At 37.8% G+C, this 22229-nt stretch overlaps 1 protein-coding gene across 5 annotated transcripts in view; it reads left to right on the top strand.

Annotated features, from left to right (window-relative positions):
- LOC139629272 (guanine nucleotide exchange factor VAV3-like) overlaps positions 1–22229 on the top strand; it is a 48985-nt gene that overhangs the window by 1450 nt on the left and 25306 nt on the right. For 3 of the 5 annotated variants that reach the window (XM_071491805.1, XM_071491807.1, XM_071491809.1), the window contains exons 2-14: positions 2745–2861; positions 9021–9079; positions 9793–9858; positions 10636–10753; positions 12000–12092; positions 12509–12577; positions 12667–12770; positions 13517–13616; positions 14192–14287; positions 16612–16680; positions 17555–17641; positions 19031–19116; positions 19250–19382. In XM_071491805.1, the coding sequence (XP_071347906.1) occupies positions 2745–2861; positions 9021–9079; positions 9793–9858; positions 10636–10753; positions 12000–12092; positions 12509–12577; positions 12667–12770; positions 13517–13616; positions 14192–14287; positions 16612–16680; positions 17555–17641; positions 19031–19116; positions 19250–19382 (1197 nt within the window). Of the gene's footprint in view, positions 1–2744; positions 2862–7408; positions 8289–9020; positions 9080–9792; positions 9859–10635; positions 10754–11999; positions 12093–12508; positions 12578–12666; positions 12771–13516; positions 13617–14191; positions 14288–16611; positions 16681–17554; positions 17642–19030; positions 19117–19249; positions 19383–22229 lie in introns of those variants that run through there. The other 2 variants (XM_071491806.1, XM_071491808.1) reach the window with 2 other exon arrangements.

The following is a 22229-nucleotide window of genomic DNA, read 5'->3' as shown; positions in this document are numbered from 1 at the left end:
ACCAGTAAGAGACTTTGTGATTCCAACTCACACACAAACTACTGGTTTTATATTTAATAGATATCATTTCTACTACTGATCACTGTCATGGACAGGATGCTCTTGAAGAAGAGCCTCCTATTCCAGTGAACTCAACAAATATTTGTTGTGGCAACTAATACTCCCCATATATTTTCATGCCTTTTTGTAATACATCACTATAAGATTAGACTTCCTGTGCACCAACTTGTACTCACTTCATTCAAGACACTTTGCAGATGATTAGATCTTTATCAGGCCTTCTTAAAAGTACGATGCATTTGATGTATGTGTCATCGAGTCAGGAAATGTTTGATTCCAATGCAGCACAGCTTTGCCATTTTAATCTAAGGTTAAAGGATGCAGGAAGCGCTCACACACAAGACTTTGAATATAAGTAGGTCTAATAATCTGTGACTGGATTTCACATGGTTTGTTTTTCAGAGACAAGATTGAACATTTTTGTTGTTGTTGTCAACACGATTTAATCAGAGAAACAATTTTTAATTTTACTGTCCGCGCACTGCCATAGATTTGTTTTGTTTTGCTTTCAAAAATCTTTGCTGCAGTGATAAATAAACGTTCGTTTCCCAGCCGGGCATTTGGTTGCACTCTATCTTATAAATTTCAGTGGCCTGTATGTGCTCTGTCAGTGCATGTCCACTTGTCTTTTATCTTCTTGACAGACAGTGAAAGCAAATGCAGGGCATAAGAATGGATAGTCATAGCCTGCAGCTGTAGGCCATCTGAGTATAGCCGAGAAGAACATGTGTGCCAGATTTTAAATGGCCCTTTCATTGTGCCCTGCTGACCTGCGATCTTGGAAGTGGAAACAAGGGCTTGAAGGTAATGGACTGGAGGGCGAGGGTGCAGCGTACTGTGATGAAAATGTGCCTACAAGTATTATTTTTATCTTACTGTATGTTTGGCCTTGGTGCAAATACAAAACATCCAAAGAAAATCTTTCAAGAGAGGCGTCCCCATCCTCAAATAAATGTTGCTAAACATCAATATATATCAGCATAAATAAGATAACAACTTATCCTTCACACAATAATTTTAAAAATACCAAGAAACATCTGTATATTTTTTTAACCAGTGAATCCAAACATGCTCTGTTTTACTCTGACAGTAGATGTGAACAAGAGAATGTGCACCGGAGCTGTGTCTGTATACAGGGGTATGAGGCTGGCGGTGGTGCAGAGCCATCATGTTTGTGCACTTCCTCCGCAGACAAACAGGGCCCCAGGGGGCGGTGAAGTGATTACAGGCGCCTCCATGATGAGCTGATAATGTGGGGCCTATCTCTTCTCAAGAATCTTGTTACAGCTCTTTTATACTGAAAATTAGCACAGATTCAGCTTTGAGTTCAGTCATCACTTAATAATGTGCTGGAAAGGGCAAATCATTAGTTTACTGTTTGAATACTTTACGTGATGTTTTTTTTTACAACGGCCTATGTGTAAGTGAGTCTTCAGTATAAGTGGCCCAAAATTGACTCAGACCCCAACCTTGAACCCATAACCACAAGCACATTGTCCGCGCAGTATGAAAGTTGTTCGAGTGCACTCTTCCCACTGAGACACGGATCCTAATAGGAAGTGACACCAAAAGAGCACATGGTTAGTGGTTTCATTTCACACCGTGAAGCTTTCAGTTTTCACTTTCAGTTTGCAGGATGTGCGGTCCGCCTTCACTTTTTACCCTGATCTCTGGTTATAATTAAACTGTAATAGATGGCTATTGACAATAAAGCAGAAAGAAGTGACTGGTTCTCTTAAATTACATAAAAACATATTTTCTACTTACCTCGGAATATGCTGATACTCTTGCAGGTTTTGAAATATCTGAGATTTGAGGTGAGACAAAGGTGAATTGAATTGAATTTGTGGTGCTCAAAGCATTAAAAAAAATTACATTTGAAACATTCAACAGCAGCATCGAATTCCAGAAACAATGTCACTGTTGCCAATAGTTCACTGAGCACATGGTTTAAAAGATTAGTTGTTTCTCTGGTAACAAGTACCTTCAATAATATCTATTGACAGCTTACTCTGTGTTTCTGTTTCTTTAGAAATTTTGATTTTTAACCTTTAATTTGTCATTTTTCAAAGATATGAATATTGAGAAATGACATCTGGTTCACGTGGTCGTGTTCAAACAGTACAGTAAAAAGCAAAATGACATATTTGTAGTGTCCATCCATCCATTATCTACACCACTTATCCGAACCAGGCTGGAGCCAATCCCAGCTGACACTGGGCGAGGGTGGGTACACCCTGGACAGGTCGCCAGTGTATCACAGGGCTGACATATAGAGACAAACAACCATTCGCGCTCACACTCACAGCTACAGGCATTTTATAATCTCCAATTAACCTAACGGGCATGTCTTTGGGCTGTGGGAGGAAGCTAAGGTACCCGGAGGGAGCTCACACAGACACAGGGAGAACATGCAGACTCCACACAGAAAGGCCCCGGGGTTCAGACTCAGAACCTTCTTACTGTAAGGCGACAGCTCTAACCACTGCACCACCATGCCGCCCTATTTTTAGTGTGAAAAAGCTAAAATCGTCTGCGTTGTTTTTCATGAGTGTGATTTTTTTGGGTAAATGGTCGTTTGTTCAACCAACATGATTCTAGAAAATGAAAAAAGGCACAAATTATTGTAAGTGTTATGCGGTGACAAGGAATATTAAACTGAGTTCATTTGTTGCTCTGTGCAGTTCCTGTGCTTGAAGAACATCCGCACCTTCCTGACGTCTTGCTGTGATGTGTTTGGGATGAAGAAAAGTGACTTATTTGAAGCCTTTGATCTCTTTGATGTCCGGGACTTTGGAAAGGTAACAAACCACATCCACAGTGAAGTTTTTGTGGCACTACACAAAGAAACAATCCTGTGTTTTCCCATATGATGATATTGTCCAACACCAGTCAAATTTCTTCTGCTCTGTTCCGCTCTCTTTTCTCCTTTTAGCTACCTTCCTCTTTAGTCACGATGATTTATGAAAGTCTACGAGGTTTTTCAGATGTAGCACCTTCACAAGCTGCTTTACAAGGAAATCAATCTGAGAGCGCTTATTGCCTGCTGAATTCATCCTCTAATCACCTATGACATTTAACACAGCTGAGTGATAATGAGGCTTGAGAAAATCTGTAAACTGAGTTATTGACTAGAGACAGCCAGCACAAAGTATTAGACACATTGTCAGGACTGGGGCTGAATGATCATCAAAAATCATGATTGTTTTTGCATTTCATTCTCACTGAAAATTTTTAGAAATTTTGATGACGTGATTTTTGTTGGGGTTAGTACCAAACAAGCATGTTCGGAAACATTTGGAGAATGTGTGTTGTAGGCTGAGGCATCTCTGTAGCACCACAGGGCACATGGTGTTAACAATGCCCACCAACGCTGTGACACCTTTTACCTTTATCTCCTGCCATTTTTTTTTTGCTGCTCCTGCGATTTGGATATTGCACTTGGGCATGATGCGATTTCAATTATATTTTGATTAACTGTGCAGCCCTAATCAGGACCATCAGGCCATGTATTGAAAATGTGTGGTACAAACACCAGAACAGCTATTGTCACTCAAAAACTCCTCACCAACAATAGCAAAAATTAAAACAATGTACTTTTTCTACAGAGTATTTCATATTCTGTTCACAGTTGTAATTATTTAGCACTGGTAAAAAAAAGTGAAATTATATAACAAAATATTTTTCAGGAGTATCCTCAGGAAAATCTTGATATTCATGTGAGCAGAAGACTCCCAGGTGAAATCTAAACTCAGTCGCGCCTCTGTTGGGGAAAAGCTTCTTGCAGACTAAAAAGTAAAAGGGAGCTGCATGAACACAACTAGAAATAGTTACAAATAAGTAAATTGTCCTCACTGCATGACTGAACTTACCACAGTTAGCAGCAATGAATGTGAACATTGAAGGAAAATGTAAAAAAAATATTTAATGTAGTCACACATTCAGATTACTACATGATATAAACCATTTGATATAGAGCGATTCAGAAGCGCGGGGTGTTTCCCTCTGATGCAGGGATGGCGTTCGGTTTTTATTCACCCATCGCCTGGTCTGGCATTTTCCTGACGTGTCTCTGAAGGATCGGTCGGCTTCTTTTTTTATTGCTGTTATTGTGGGAGCACCACAGAGTTACCAGGTCAGTGGGTTTGTAGTGCACTCCTCCTCGGTGCACTCAGGGGACCCGCAGCACAGGAGCCTGATTTAACTCAGCTGAAGAAAGCACACTCACTCTGAGCTGCCTTATTCCCACATTTAGTTCACTGCATGTGGTGCTTAACTTTGCCTCGAAGCATTCAGAGTTTTCAGCGGATTCATGGACCATCCATGGGGAAACACATTATCATTTGTTTGTCACTATTGGAGTGTATTTTCTTCGTATTCAACTCTAACAAATATATTTATTTTATATGATATTATTATTATATTTAAAATACAGAAGCCTGTAAACCTGTAAAAGCCTTATCCTCACATAGGATAGGGCTAAATTTGAGATGATAACTATCCTTTATGTACAATATTTTATTTTTATCATTTCAGTGTTTTGTTTTTGTCAGAGCAGGTTTTTTGTCAGTTTTAAATAATATCTACAGTATCTCATGTGGTTTGAGATTTTTTTTTTGTATACATTGTTAATGTATGGTTTTTGCAATTTTTAATTAAAAGAAGTGATTTCCAGGCACCCATAGGCAATGCACAGAGAAAAGTTTATTTTTTATTAAGGCATAGTATACTTGTATACTACTTCCCCATATAAGGGAACGCATATTGAGCTTTGCGTGCAGCGTCCCACACAGACTTTCTTTACTTTCAGTTCAGTGTGTTATGTTCTAAAGAAGCTTCCAGTTAATCTGGGCGCTGATAATCCCGCAGGGGAGGTGCTGCCTGCAAATATGTACAGTACATCCAAGCCAGGCTGCATAATCTCAGCCATGTTCAAGAGTTGTCCATCTAACAGACAAGCTTCTGGAGGGGGAAGATTGCACTGCATCATTACTTTTTTTTCCTACACCATTAGTTAAAAATATGGGTGTCTGCAGGTTTAGCAACTGGGCTGGATTGTCTCCAGGAAGGGTTGTTCAGCCGAAGAAGAAATGCTCAATCTCTTCCTTATTTTTCAGAAAACATCCAAAAGAGAACATCTCAAATCTCAGCCAGTCTAATCCACTTCGGCTGAGTTGTGCCAGTTCACCCCGTAGAGCATTAGTCCACTGAATATCTAATGAGAGCGCTCTAACCTACATTCCTGTGGTGAGTTACTACAGGCTTCACCCTGGGCAGCCATGCAGACTACATGCAGCAGCCTGGAGGTCTGAGACATGAAGGGAAGAAGCAAGAAATGTGTTTATTTCCTCCCTCAACTTAAAGTAATATCAACCTCTAGATTGTAAAAGCACAATGTTTGTTTTCTAAATTCAAGTGAACAGCGAAGGACATTTTATTTTGAAGGTATGTCTAGTGTTCAACATTTTGGTAAACACTCTCACTCTGCGTCTTTTTGAGAAGATTGATGCCAGTTTCCTGTCTGCACAGTCAGTCGGAGATTAGCTTATCTTAGCATAAAGCATAAATTGGAAACAGCTAGCCTGGCTGTGTTCATAAGTAACTAAATCTGGAGAGTATATATATATATGATATATAGTGGTTTTACAGGGGGTTGTTTGTTTACTTCTCTTTCTATTGTGACTCTTTCTTCACCTGCTGTTTCCAGTCTTTGTGGAAAGCTTAGCTAATCACCTGCTGGCTGTAGCTGTATATTTACCGTGCAGTTGTAAGGGTGCTATCAATCTTCTGGCCAGTGTCGGTGGCCAGAGTTATGGAACACACAGTGAAGTAGCCGCTTTAGTTCCATCTCAGGCTCCTTCCAAAATATCAGGACTACATCTGGCACATATGTCTACTTGGTCTCAAGGATGAACTGATTAGAATTTGGGGGTCAAAGGTCAAAGGGCAAGATGACCTTCACAAAACACGGTTTTGGCCATAACACAGGAATCCATATGCTAATTATGACAAAATACACTTAATACCCTTTATTAAGATTCTCTTCAACAGCAGCGCTAATATTGTTTTGAACTTGTGAGTTTGTGTGTGTGCGTGTGGTGTGTGTGTCATCATTGCAAAATATGGTCCATAGCCAGAACTAACACAGAGACGGTTTTGAGTAATTTCACAGAATCAAAGTTACACTGATAGTGTTAAAGTTCTAGCAAAGAAATACCACAGAAATCTAATTATGCATGTACTTTCTGTTTCTCTTAATACATAGTGTTCTCAAAGCAAAAGTAACTGGGATTCTAATTCACAGCAATTAAAAGAATTTAAATTAAAAAAAAAAATTACATTAATCAAATATATATATATATATTTAAAAAAATATATATATATAGAAAATATATATATATTTTTTAAATTAACCTGAAACAGAGCAGTACCAGCCATGGTGCGGTAAAGAGAGACAGACAGACTGACAGACAGACAGACACAGAGACAGAATGGTCTGCAGTAAAGGGCCATGCTCCCTCAGACTCTCACACCTTTGCATAACACGGTGTGAACGTCCGTTGGTGGGGGTGTTCGTATGTGAGATAGAAAGAGAGAGAGAGAAAAAAAGTGAGAGAGGTCTGATGATGATCTGTACATTTCTATCACTTCTATCACAAATGAAACCTGAGAACAGAACCGATGAAAATCAATTTTATTCACTCAGATACAAGATCATGACTGAGCAAACAGATAAACCACAGGAAGCTGTCGTGAACTAGTTGACACTGGGGCATACGATGTTGGCAGCTCCCACAGTAAATAAATGCTATCGGTGAAACAGTGAAAATAAATAAATATAATAATAATAAAAAAAAAAAAAAAAAAAGGTCATAATGTTTGCATTAAGAAGACTGTGGAATGTATGTTTTATATGTCAGCACAAGCACATTGAATATTTTTTATGCTTTGATCTCCAAAAGGAATCAATGAAAAAAATAATTAATCTGCCAGTGAACTTGTTCACTTTATGATTTCTGCTATGAATAAATTTGTAGTAGCAACACTGCAAAGTAGTTTTTGGATTTACAGACATGGTTGATAAAGATAGCTGATGGCGTTAGATCTAACTGCTTGTCTATGTGCACTTTATCACCTCTTCCTGTGTGAATGAGTGTGGTGGCTTTGGCTGAGCCCAGGTGTCTTGTGGCATGTCAGAACTCTGTAGTGTGAGAGACCGGGTTTAAAACTGCAAAAGGCCTCTGCATTTCCACAAGTTATTTACAGCAGTCGAAATTCTGTCTCTCCTCAAAAGAAAAGGAAAATCTGCCTTTCAACTGAAATGATTTCACATGTGCAGTGTGGTATTATGTACCTGCAGCTGTAATATTCAGTTGTGTGTCGCTATTCCATGACTAGACACCTGACACACACTCTGGCTGTAAAGGTCACACAGGAATGAATTGATTCAAGAAAATCTTTGAATTGCTGTAGATTAGATCAGTATGCACTAAGAGAAAAAAACACATGCAAATCCATTTAGGTTGTCTTGAAAAGAGGCTGTTCTCACACCTGACTTGTCTGATGATCTGAGACTTGGTATAAACCACATGTGACTTGAGAAGCAAACCCACTAGATGAGCTGTCCAACTGGCGTGGTTAGTGCGGCCTACTTACAAAGTGTATTTTGAATCCCCGAAGCACCATAATAAAAGTGAAAACAGAAAAGTTCTGACACAATGTTATATATCAAGGTTCGTGTCTGTCGCTCTGCAGACTCCAAAATTGGTGACTTCAAAAGTTAAACCTAATAATCTAGTTTTAACACCAAACACACAGGAATTCTTCCAAATGTCTTTTTTGTCTCTTTTAGGTCACCAAAACATCGTAAAAAAAAAAAAAAAAAAACAGCAGTGTTTTTTTCTTCAAATGAGTATGTACACACACTACAATAGCGAGCATGTTCTTCCACTAAAGAGGAAAAAAGTGACATGATTAACACAGAGTTGTGATCAAGAATGCATTATTGACTACATAGCAATTATGATTCAAAACCTGCTGCAACTTGATGGATTTTTGATGCTTTTTGCATCTGCAGGAGGTTAATGAACCTGTTGTTGCTCGCTTGTTTTGCACACATCTGCTACCACTTTGCATTTCATTTTTTAAAAATAACTTTTTGGTCATTTTATGTCATTAAAAAAATAGCAGTAGAAATTAGGGAGAGAGGTTGACAACAAAAGTCCCTGGTAAGTACTAAGCTAACCCAGTGTTTTCACAGTTGTAGCTAATGTGTTGCTACCCAGGTAGCATTACCTTGGTAGAATGTTTCTTATGTATTAGCTAAGTTGCTAAGTCATTGCTAATGTATTCCTGGTGTGTTTATTGGTGGTTGCTTTACAGAGGCTTTTATGGCCTCTGTAATGCTAACGAGGGTTTCAACAGGTGGTTGCTAAATGGTTGTTCAGCGAGTTAACGAGTCGGTTACATTGTGCTTATTAAGGTGTTTTAGGTGCTAAATATGGTTTTCAGTGATTTAAAGATTGATTGCAGTTGTTGACAGTGCGTTTTCAAGTGGTCGCTATCGTTTCTGCAGATTCCCATGTGTAGGACTTGTGAGCATCAAACAACTCAATAATACTGGGCAGTGAAACTAGATCAGTATATCTATTAAATCTGATGAAATCTGATCACTTAACAATTGACTTTAGCTCACATGAGGCATTTTTTTAGGGGTCTCTGGGCAGTCTTGTATTACTGAGAGTCACATACTATATATCTGAGCCTGTGAAACATCTTAGTTTCCCAGATGTAATTATGACTTGAATGTTGATGTGAACAGTATTTACAAGTCAGACGCTGGTATTTACAAAAACTATTGCATTAGCATGGCAAGTCTATCTCTCTCTCTCTTTCTGTCTCATCAGTGTCTCTGTCTGAGCCATTCATAAAGATGAACTGACACACGTTTGTTCCTCCAGGTTATGGACACGCTATCCAAGCTCTCTTACACAACAACTGCACAGCAAGCAGGATTCAAGTGAGTCACACAATGTTAAAAACACACACTGACACTCAGTAGCATTTAATTTCAAGTTATCGAAGGAATGATGTTTTTTTTTAACATGCAACCCCCGCTTTACCGCCATCTTCTCCCCCCCTTACCGACACTATCAGCCACATCTCTCTCCGTAATTTTATAGTTTTACTAGATGTACTTCATTACCAGGAGTGAAAAGCTTTTTTTTGCCCCCAAGTGCTATAAAATACAAACAATCAGTTTAAGTTTTTAAAAACAGCAGTAAATCATGACAAAAATAAAACTATAATATAATATAACATAATATGTACAAGAGAAAAAACTTAATACATACAGAAAAGAAAAGAAATTAATAAATAAGGTTGTTGTTCATCAGCCTGAAACTATTACTACCCATTTTAATGAAATAAGGCATGTTGACCCAATTGCTTTTTTTAAAAGCTGCACTAGTAAATCTGTAAATTATTCCATTCTAGTTGTTATCATTATCCATGTCCATTTAAGATAAGAGATAAAATAGTCCTTTATTAGTGGGATTTACAACAGCTTTTCTGCTGTAACCAAGCATTTTTGGCTGCTGCAGATATCGTAGATATGAGGATTTTTAATACATCAAAAGTTAGTTTCCTGCACTAGGTTGCTCATTAATAGTTTCTTCATAGTGATTTTTCTGTTGAACACTGAACCTCACACTGCTTTGCTATCATTTCCAGCCCATTTCCAACAGAGGAGAGCCTAAAAGACGAAGACATTTGCAGTAATCTGGAGGACTTGATTGAGTATGTATGACACTCCTCTCTGTGGGCCCATTACTGGTGTTGATAGAACATGATTATTTTGCTCAGTAGCAGAACCAGCTCTGCTCATCATCCATGCTCTCCAGGGGTCTGGACACCCACATGTTTTGGTAAAAGGCTTGGCTCCGTTTCTCTGTTACTGTCAGAGGAAATGAATGAGTAATTCTGCATGTTTTTGCGGAGTGCTTGCATACCACCCACATCAAGGTTCTGGACAGGTGCTGTTGACAGCTTGACTGATAGTTAAGAAGAATACGGGTAATAAAATATGTGAAGAACAAATGCAGTATTTGTATTATTTTCATGTCACATCAGAGTTTCAGATCATGATTTCTTTGAATTGTAAATTATACCTCTTTGAAGTTTTTCATTCTCTAATAAATGCAGTGATTAAAGTATTAATGACAAGTAAATGAGTATGAAAGAAAGAGCAGCCAAGTCTTGATTTTTCATGTATTAGTGTATTATTCTATTATTTTTGTAATATGTAATATGATATAAAATAGTTTGAAGTCACACATACAATGTACAGAAAGTGTGTTGCTTATTGTTTATACCTGTATATTTCTAACTGCTAATACTGCTTCTGATACACAGTAAACAGCCATTTACGGTAACTGTCTGAACCTAACTGCTATTGTTGTTTACACAAAATGTTGCCCCATCGCTCACACATTACACAAAGTAATTTGTGACTGATAATCAACACATTTTAGAGATGTTAATGTGTGTGTGTCTGCATACGCATATGTGTTATAGTGAGAATGCCCTTGAGGATGAGGACGAGCTGTACGCGGCAGTCTATGGGTTTGAAGACGACTACGCAGGAGGAGAGATCTATGAAGATCTCATGAGGACCGAGCAGCATCCCCCATTGGTACCACTATGAGTCAGCCGCACACATGCACATGCACACAGGAACACACACATGCAAACACACATTGAATATTGCGGCTTCAGCAGGGTGGGGTGTTGTTGGACAATAACCCACAATATCTGTAGCTGTAAAATTTCACAATTAAGTGCATACTGTCCTTTTTCTCTAACTCAGCGTCAGGAGAGTTTTTACTACTTAATATAAGTAGCAATACCACAATGTAAAAAAAAACTCCATCACAAGTAGCGGTCCTGCTTTAAAAATTATACTTATGCAAAGGTACGGAAGTGCTACCAACAAAGTATACTTTAAGTGTCCAAAGTGAAAGTTCTCATAATGCTATATTATTATATTGATGCATGAACATTTTAATATTTTAGCTTGTAAATGTGTAGCTCATGTTGACCATTTGATTTATATGGTTGTGTAGCTAAATCTGTAACAATGTATCCTCTTTTATGATATCATATAATTTGTATATAAAATCAGAAACTAATAACTATAGATGTCTTTTAAATGTAGTAGATATTAAACTGAAGTGTAGTGGAGTACATGTGTTAGGTAGGATAAAATGGAAATACTCAAATACCCAATTCCAAATACCTCAAAATAGTACTTGAGTAAAAGCATTTAGTTACTTTCCCCCATCGTTATTAACTCAGAGTACCGCAGGGGTCTATTTTCAGCCCATTGTTACTTACAGTTGTTGACAGCTGTTACCTGTCAGGTGTATGCCGATGATGCAGTCATGTAAATATGTGCAAAAATATTCAGTAACTTTCTTTTATTTGTGTTCAAACTGTTCACATCAAAGTTTTCAGGGGATGCAAATTACACCAACCTGAGACCAAATCACAGAAAATCTATGCCAGGTTGACCAAAATCATATCAGACAATAAAAGACACAAAACTAGTACAACACTCCTAAAATATACTACAATTGATAGTATCATTAAAATTAAAGCAAATATTTACAGCTCATATGTAATTCCAAAATATATATATTTAAGTGTACGCTTTGCTTTGAAAATACCGTACTGTTGTTTGTTTTAAAAAAAGTAAAAAAACAAAACAAAATCTTATCTGAGTTTCATCAATTTGCGATGTCATCTGAATACACTGGATATACAACGTCTGTCTTCACTCTTCTGTCTTGTCTGCAGGTAAACATAAAAAAGCAAATCATATTGTTCTCTATCAGATAGTTATATATCAGGAACATTTTCTAAGTTGTGTGTCCTTCTAGAAGCAGGCAGAGGTAGATGTGCGGAGCTGCTGCCTTACGGAGATCAAACAGACGGAGGAGAAATACACAGAGACCCTGGAGTCCATCGAAAAGGTAGTGAACCTCCTTCAAAAGTCTCCCTTTAATGGCTAAGGTTGAGTTTCTTTGTATCAGATTCTTCTATTTTAATCTGACCCAAGTCATTGATATTATTTTAACAGCGTTTGTACAGCACAGCAGGCAGCACGCTGAGGACAACATTGAAGTATTTTAGGGGGATTTGAGGGAAATTCACAGTGATCGGTTCCCTATTAGCCTGGTATTTGACATCTGATATGATGTCTGTTATTGGTTTCAATGTGACTGCATCAAAGCTGTGGCAGCCATGTCACAGATTATTAAGAATTACCTTTCACATTTTTTAATAGCTTCCAGCTAAATAATCAGATAATGAAACAGTGTGAGGGGAGAAGTTAAGAGGTTTCGTTTGGGTTTTTTAATTGTTTAATTGTAATTGTTTCATTCCTCAGTATTTCCTGAATCCTCTGAAGAAGTTCTTCTCCGCAGCTGAGATTGACAAGGTTTTCGTCAACATTCCCGTAAGTCCCACAAGTTTCCCTTCTTCTCACCTGACATGGAAATAAAATGCTCTTGACCAGATACTGATGGCTTCCCTCTCTTAACCCAGGACCTGGTTAAAGTTCACAAGAGCCTGATGGTTGAAGTGCAGGACTCCATCCTGAACAAAAATGCCTTAAATCTCTACCAGATTTTTATCAGCTACAAAGAGAGGTACTCATGGACAGCATCCATTTATATTTATTGTTAGTGTGCAGTTGAAAGCGTGAAATCACACATTTTTGCTTCTCTTGACATTAAGAGATGTGTTTTTATGTAAGTCGAAAAGGCCTTCATTGAAAGAACTACATTGGCTTGCAGATATGTCTCAGTATTCAGCTTTATGCTGTGGTTTCATTTTAGGTCATGAGAACAGTGTACTTTCCCTTACAGTTCACTATTGATACACTGGCAGAACAATTTTGATATATTGACTTGCAATACTGTGACAGACATTTCTGTGCAGTTGTTCTGTGCACAGGCTGTTTGCTATTCACCAGTTTTACATTTGAATCATATGACAACTTCATTGCTATCAGCGTTAAAAAGACTCAGGCTCTGTGCAGTTTGCTACATAGATCTGTCTCCATTGTGTATAAAACCCATTGTAAATGTGCAACGTAATTCACACAATAGATTTGATTCTTACTGTTTTAGAAATTATCCTCTTATATTAAGGAAGGGATTTCCTTGTCAGTTATATAAATATCATGATGCAGTATAGATGACTGCCCTGCAACAGATTCTGTATCAGAGAATCTCTTCAGTCTATATCTTTATCGTGACCGACATCATTGCAACATAATGTGAGTCACATCATGATATTTTCTCCGTAAGCACCATATCACTTTGAACCCTCTGCACTCACTTAATGTAAATGAGTCGTCATGGCCTCACTAACGCTTTCCTCTGAATCGCAGGCTGCTCATTTATGGGATATACTGCAGTCGAGTGGAGATCGCCATCGCTGTTTTAGACCTCATTTGCAAAGAGAAAGAGGATGTACGCCTGAAGCTGGAGGTTAGACACCTGAAGAAATTGCCCTGAAATAACACACACACACACACACACACACACACACACACACATTTAGTTTTTCACTGGCCCCTGGTGTATATTTTGTGCACTGCATATACACTGTGATGCTTTTCATTGCATTATTTGTCTTTTTCAATCCAGCCTTGAGAAAAGTGAAAAAATGATAAAAGATACTATAATATATTGGAAACAATTTATTAAGATAACTGATTTCATATGCTGGAAAATAAAGAAATAATGAAATAGCTACGTTATAGCCTACATCAGAAGCTCTGGGCTCTGTGCAGGCTCTTAGAATAGAGTGGAATATACTCAATCATACTAACAGAAAAGAAAAAAAAAAAACAAGGCCACACTCAACTTAAAAGTTTGGCAACTTTCTAAAACTCAGGCTTTCTGACAACTGCGGGCCCTGAAATAAAATGTGAACAGACATAAGCTGTGAACAAATGCATTGTTTTGTCCCTTGGTTGACCCATCCCTGTGAAAAATCTCAGTAACACAAAGAAGAAATGAAATGAAATGACACAAATGTTTGTGTGTTGTATTTATTCCAGGAGTGTTCCAAAAGGGCCAACAATGGGAAGTTTACACTGAGGGACCTGCTGGTTGTCCCGATGCAGAGAGTCCTCAAGTATCATCTCCTTCTTCAGGTAGAGAGATATGATTCTGTTGATCTAGGCAGGAGCGTCAGAGTGCTCAGCTCCTCCTGGCTGCTTTGTTAATCACTGCAATTATTCTGGAGATTTATTTATTTATTTTGACTTCGTTATTACATGTCGGGCTCACACGCCTTTCTGTGGGACCCCTCAGCAGAGGTTGCTGAGGCAGAAATGAGCGTCCACATTGCCCTGATGTTACCTGCTGTTCAAATGCAAGGATGTCACATACATTATTATTATTATTATTATTATTATTATTATTATTATTATTATTATTATTATTATTATTATTATTATTATTATTATTATTATTATTATTATTATGTTTTTCTTTAATGAGTGCAAATTTTATTCCCATGAGACAGATTACTGGGAGGTTTGGTCAGCTTAATTACAGTTGCTTCAACTTTCAGGATGCTTTTTAATTAGTATAGAAGTGTCCACTTGATGGCGACATTTTCCACATATTTGCCACCCTTCAGTGTTTGAGCAGATCCACACTGCAAAAAAAGTATATTTCAACAAGTCATTGACATTGACGAGTCGTGCATTTAGTCTTGATAATTTCAACTTGTCAGTTTGTCACATTTCAGCTTATAGAATTTCCACAACTTTCCTTAAACAAAGATTTACAAGTGGTAGATAATTTATTCTACTTATTCTGTCATCTGATTATGTAAAATTAAAATCATAATTAGATTTTATATTTATTTGATCGCTGATTGTATTTCTGAGATGATGATGATGTTTCTTTTTGCTTCCTGTGAAAAAACAGAAAAGCAGCTGTTCAAAATTCCCCTTTTTCATTTCCTGATAACTGTGTGACACTGAATCAGGGGGCAGACTATAGTTGGCAGGGCAGATCAGGACAATGACTAGAGAGCTGTTTTAAATTGTTGTAGAGGGTAAAGGCCTGCATGGTAAATGCAGGGGTTCCCGAGTGTTGTCAGCTTGAGGAGCGGGGAATGGAGCAAAAAGGGAAGAAAGTGAAGAGGAAGTGGTGAAGTGGAAATTAAGTGCGAGTGGATACGGCAGCGCTGTAGCTTTCACCACACGAAGGAATAGTTAAGCTCTTCATTTTGTAATGTTATTAGAAAGGTCATAAAGGGTAAATGCACCTTAAGTGATTCAGGCCATCTTTGATATTAAACACCCATAAAGTACATAGCACTGTAATTATGATTAAATCTTGGTGGTATAATTTTCTACTACACATAAGACATGTCACAGAGCAAATACAGTGCTGGCAGAAAGTGTTATTAACAAGCAGCATTGGTTCAGAAATCAGCAAAAATCAAATGTAAGCTACAACAAAAAATGAAACATATGTTGTCCTGCAAAAATATTGAGACTGGTGTCACATAGGAAAAAAAGAGTTTTATGCTATGATCATACTGACATTGACTTCTCTCAGTCTGGACTATTACGAAATGATTTGCCTCTTTTTGTTTTTGACTGGTGTTTTGATGGTAATGAAACTAAAGTCTTCCCACAGGAGACTCTGGATAAATTTCATCAACAGATCCATGTGTTGATTAATCAAATCGACGTGTGTGTGGGTGTTGGCAGGTGGTCACTAATGTGTTTGTATACAGCTGCACATCTTCATGAAGTGTATTCATACATTTTTAATTGTATTCAGGAGAAAGATAAATCCTATTTATCTGCCTGTTTATCTTTATTTTGCAGTTTATTAAAAATGAATGATTAGATTCAGCCAGTGTTCACTATTAACTGTTTTGTTTATTATTATTATTATTATTATTATTATTATATTTATTATATTTTCATTCCAGGTTTTGCAAGTGAACTCTTAACCTGCAAAGTAGTAACTGTAATTGATGTAGTGCAATAAAAACTACTAAATATCCCTCTGAAATGTAGTGAAGTCTATAAAGTAGCATAAAAGTACCTGAAAAAATACCCCAAGTATAGTACTTGAGTAAATGTACTTTGTTACATTACATCACAGCTTTTTGCTGTACAGCTGAAAGACATTGGCGTATTTTCATAAAGTGAAAGCAATCAGAAGAAAAAATCCTTCATATCTGTCTCTGTGTATTCACCTTTATTTGTAATGTATTAAGACATAATTTATAGGGTTTCACCTGAAACATTTTTGTCAGTCTTTACCCAAAAATACATTTTACTGCCGTCAAATCAGAGTAAATTTAAGAAAATGATCTGTCTTCTGAGTACCTGAGAAACTGTCTTTCACACAGTTTACTTTAAAGTCGTCTTCATTATCAAATCAATAATCCAGCTACTCATGCCAAATGTGTTTGTCCATGCAATTCTCTCTCTCCCTCTAACAGGAGCTCGTCAAACACACTCACGATGCTGCTGACAAGAGCAACTTGAAGATCGCTCTTGATGCCATGAAAGTAAGTGCAGTGCTTATGGTAAATGGTGTGTAATTGCTGTGATTTCAGCTTGTTACCAGCAGCAGGCTGATTTAGTGGGTAATTCCAAACAGACTACAAACAACAAACTATCAACTTTTATCAGATGGAAAAAGAGTCATAAATCATCCATGTTGCCCTGTTTCAGATTGGTGTGTATTGATAAAAAATTTACATTCTATCACATTAGTGAGTCCTGAATACCACCTTCACTCTTTGAGTCCTGAAAGGTCTATAATATTTAAATGATGTCTGTGACAGAAGCACACAGAACACTGCACAACATAGACATGCTTTTATAAATTAGGAATAGTTTTTGGGATTATTTTCTTTCCTGCCAAGAGATCCAAGATATCTGTGTTAAATATAAAGCTACAGCCAGCAACTGATCATCTTAGATTATCTTAAAATGTGACAAAATCTGAATCTAGCACCTGTCGAAACAACAACAACAACTTCCTGTTTTCAGGTGGTTATGTCTAGGCTAACCCCCATGAAACCACAACCTACCATTCTTACACTTACACTTAACTTAGTTTGAACATGTTTTCTGCTTGGCTCTGTTTCCGGTGTTTATGCTAAGCTAAGATAGCCTAAGTGTCTCCTGTTTCGCGTCACACTGAACAGGTGTGGTATCGACCCTATCATCTAACTCTCCTCGACAGAGCGAATACATGTATTTCCCAAAGTGCTCAAATTATTCCTTTAAATGTACAGTACAGAATATCAATAGTTAGCTTCTAGGCTTTATAAATAAATACGTCCTGAATTTTCTTACATATTTTACCACCTCCAGACTAAACAAAGCCAATGAACTGTGTGTATTTGTGCGTCTGTGTGTGTCTGTGTTGCCCAGGACCTGGCTCAGTATGTGAACGAGGTGAAGAGAGATAATGAGACTCTGAGGGAGATCGACCAATACCAGAGGTCTATCGAAAACTTGGTAAACCAAAAATCTTTTTCTACTAACTATCAGCAGCTGTTAGTGTACAGTTTGTTAGGGGTGCAAAAATTTCAGGAAGACATGTTTCCTTTTAGTAGATGGTCAGTTTTTAAAAGTGGATTCACCTGATGAATCCTCTAAATTCAGAATAGTCTGAGAGAATTAGGCCGTACCAAAACTAAAAAACAACAAAGACAGCAAAAACCAACCCTGATACCTGCATTAAATATACAAGACACCTGCTCCTTACTGTAGACATAAAGGTTTAATTTGGGTAAAAGTTAATATACTCAACTTCCAGGTTACTGTGCTTTTCTGCCATACTCTACTTTACTTCACTTTTTACTATCATATTTATTTTTTTCAGAATTTTATTCTGAAGGAAAATAAAGATAAAGTTTAACTTGATGTTGAAAACCTTGCAAATCATGTATCATAGTAAAGTGAGACTATTCAGGTTTTAGACCGTTGGTTGGACTAAACAAGACATTTGAATGTCACTTTATGGTCTGGGAAATTATATTCACCATTTATCTGTTCAGGAAATAATCAGCAAATTAATCAACAATGAAAATAACAGTTATTTGCAGCCTCATACTAGTGAAAGATGTTATTCAGAGCAGCCCCGTCTTAATAAATGAATTATTACTGTAATTAAAACATCAAATTAAACTTTCATATTTCTGTCAGAGACACATAAGGCAGAGAATGTAGGTTTACACTAAATATTGCCCCAGGGCCATACAGAACAGAACAGTACACATACACAATGCAGGAGATGTCATCACAAAGTCGGAAACAAGAAAGTAGAGCAGGATGAGATAAGGTGGTGAAGGAAGAAATCATTTAATAGAACCAGTAACAGATTGGAAAAAAAAAGCATAACCAGCAGCAAAGGTATAATGAGTGAGAGAGCAGGAGAGCTTGTCAGATTAGATTGAACAAGATTGGTGACTTAAGTGGTGATAACAAGAGATGGTGTCAGAACTTACATGACGTTTTACTGGGAGTCTGAATCAGTTTGGAGGAGTAATATGTTATGGGGATCTGGTAGATATGTCTACTTAAATAAAAGTTTTTTATTTGAGTTACATGTAGATATAGCTGTGTGACAAATCTGATGAGACAGTGTTCAACAGAAAGAAACAATAGAAACAAAATTTAAAATGCATTAGAGCTTATACTGTAGTACCTGTAATTAGGGATAGATAAAACATAAGGTCAAAAACGCTTATGTCATGTCAATTAAAAATACACAGATCTTTAAACAGTTTAATGAGGCAGTACAGGGAAAAAGTCTGATACAGCCAATATGCAGTAAAAGCTTGACATGTAGCGAAAGATGTGTTTCCATACTGTGGGCATGTGGTTCCTTTATTTCTCTTTCAGAATCAGCCTCTAATCACCTTTGGTCGGCCAAAAGGAGACGGAGAGGTGCGCATGATCTCCAGTGTTGACAAGAGGAAACAAGACAGGTTGTTCTACTTCAGTTTCACTGTCACTAAAAGACAAATTGGGATTGCAGTGAGAAGAAAACACAAAAAAGTATTATAGACCATATAAGGGGGTTACTTACTCTCTATAACGTTCTGTCTTCTTATTGTACAGACACATCTTTTTATTTGATGTGGCTGTGATTGTTTGCAAGAGACGAGGAGACAACTATGAGATGAAGGACATACTCGACCTCAACTACTTCAAGATCACCAACAACCCCACCTCTGACAGAGAGGACAAAAAGGTCAGTCGGCAGGAGAAACACAATGGATGTTTGTATTTTTGCAGTTTGCGTTACTAGAATATTAGATATCTGTCTGTTTCTACCTTACCTCATACTAATACTAATTCATACTAATAAATAATACTATCAAACATCTGTTTGCCAGCAGATTTTATTGCTAATGCCTAATAAGACTAGTCCAGAATTACATCCTCCCATTTGCTGGTGCGGGGTCAGCGGCGTTTTCTCTTCTCTGGAAAATCCTAATTTAGAAAAGCCGCAAGGCTCCGTTTTGTCACCCCACGCAGTTTATACAGCACGCTATCTTTCGCCTTGTGGGAAGGTTTGTGGGCCGTATTGTAATGAGGGGGACTTGTTGATGTCTTGTTGATGTATGCTCACAGATGGTGTCTTCTCACTCTGGTGCTGATTGCTAACGTGAAACTGACAGCTTGCCAGAATGGGATGGTTCTGTGGTTTTTATCAAAGGGACTCCATTATCATCCTCATTTACTCTATTGTTCAGTCATGATGTGTGGTGTGTGTGTGTGCGTGTTTGGGTTTTGAGTGTTTCTGTGGGACATTGTCATTGCAGAGACTGGTATTGTATATGCACGGTCATGATCTGGATGCATTTTGTCTGTGTGTGTTTGTCATCATTCATCGTTGTGTCTAACACAGTGTCTAAGTTAACAATCTTGTACTAAACATGTAATGAAATACATGGTGTCATTTTGCTGAATATGTTCAGATAGGTCATTACCCCTTTTTTTTCTTTTCTTTTTTTTTTTATCCCATCCACCTTTTCAACACAAAGCTCCATCCATCATATGCTGCACAAAGAAACACAGACACATGTATAAGAATTCGTTTGTAGTGAGGGAGAGACAGAAAAGAGCACGGAAAAAGACAAATATTCACAGACATAGATGCCTGCATCTGCCTCGCCACACACCCACAAACACACACACACACACACACACACACACACACACACTGCAGGACAGAGATGCTAATATCGGGTGATGAATGTGTGCAGTCCTCCAAGGCTGCTTATAGCTATATATCATTTTCTGCTAAATGAAACTTCAGAGTGTGAATGTGGTGCCACTGAGCACCCACACAGTCATCAATGATTTAACACTTCAGCAGAGCTCTAAAACACTCAGGACTTTGCAGGGCTGGCCAATCACTGACGGGTAAACCCTACCACTTTTCCTGTTATTAGATATGACACAACAAGCTGGAACGGATTAGGGTGGCAAAAGCCGAGAGGTTTGGGAATTGATTGAAAAATGCTCTTAAATATGTCTATTGGCAAGGCAGTTAACCTGTAAGTGCCGCAGTGGAGCTACTTGGGGGCCAGTGGCTGAAAACTATGGCTCTTTTAAATAGCTGCCCAACTGAATGTTTTGCTTTCAAGCAGTATTTATATTTTAAATCCTGTTTTTTTATAGAATAGTTGTTCAAGCTCATAAGACATATGGCAGCTTTAGTTGAGGTTTTTTTTACCTTACCAGTTTTGTAAACGTTGAACTTTTGGACTTTCTTTTAAACTTTGCTTCCTCTGAGTCAGATTAGCAGACTCTGCCTAAGCTTAATTTGTCTTTGGGTAGAGTTCTGGTTAAACACCCACTGCTGCGGCTCTCTTTACATTGACAAAACCAGCAGTAAACACAGTGTGGTTGCTCTGCGAGTCTGGTGGCACCAGCCTTTGGCACCACGACACAAGAACTGAAGCCAGTGAGGACTGTTGACGGCATTAATGGCTGCACAGCTGATGTGAGCCTGATGAAATCATCTTTGCTTTGCTTATCTTATCTGGTCTGATAGGACACAACACATGTTTGACAATATGTCGGACAGTGGTAATGAAAGAAGGCGGAAGGGGGGCTTATTTGGAGGTATATGGGAATTTCAAACAAGGCAAAGAACACCCCTTAAAATATGCTCAGTTTAATCAGTGTGTTTTTCATCCTTCACCATGCCAGACATGATAGCTGATTATCTAGCTAACACTACCAAACATCATCACCTTAAAGGAGAAGTCATTTTGTGAAAGACTCTCATTCATTTTATTGCAGAGAGGTTAATGAGAGGATCAATACGGCTCTCATGTCTGTACTCTCTGTTAGCTTGGTGCAAAGACTGGAAACAGTGTGGAACAGTTAGCCAAGCTCTGTCCAGAGGGAACAAAATCAGCTTAGCAGCACCTCTAAAGCTTAGTAATATATCTTTTGATAAATCTGTAGAAAAACAAAAGTGTAAAGTGGTGGACAGTTTGTTGGCCATGTGGCAAACATTTGTTTGCCTTGTCTGGTCATCACAGTGAGGTTTATTTAAAGCTATGCTAAGCAGCTGCTGGCTATAGCTTTGAATTTACCTTCCAGACATGAGAGTGGTATCAATCTTTGACTCTCTGCAAGAAAGCGAATATTCCTTTAGCATTAGGTGTGGCAGTATTTTTCACTGCATTGGACAGATTAAACCTTGTGGGGATCCATATTTCTTCTCTCAAAGGCTGTAAAAACAACTTTCAGATTGTAAATTTCTGACTTTGACTTAAAAAACTACAACATTTGCTTACCAGACTAGTCACCTTTACTTACAAAACCTGCAATTACACAGGGGCTTCTACATTTCATTCATTCCAGTTTTTACAGCCACACTCCAAAAAATAGCATTTATCTTGGCAGCCATGCTCCAGTATTTGAAACAGTGCATCTATTTATGTAACTGCCAGATACAGCGGATCATGCACCGTTTACACTTAAACCTACAAATACACCGCAACAACTTGCCGTGGGTTTTGCAGATTTATGACAGAAATGAAAACAAAAACATGCAAACAGGAAAAAGTCATAACAT

Source organism: Trachinotus anak, unplaced genomic scaffold, assembly GCF_046630095.1.
Source record: "Trachinotus anak isolate AG129_WGS33_773 ecotype Australia unplaced genomic scaffold, CSIRO_AGI_Tana_v1 ptg000012l, whole genome shotgun sequence".
Classification (NCBI taxonomy): domain Eukaryota; kingdom Metazoa; phylum Chordata; class Actinopteri; order Carangiformes; family Carangidae; genus Trachinotus; species Trachinotus anak.
The sequence above is the reverse complement of the archived record's forward strand: the minus strand, read 5'-3'. Positions and strand labels throughout refer to the sequence as shown.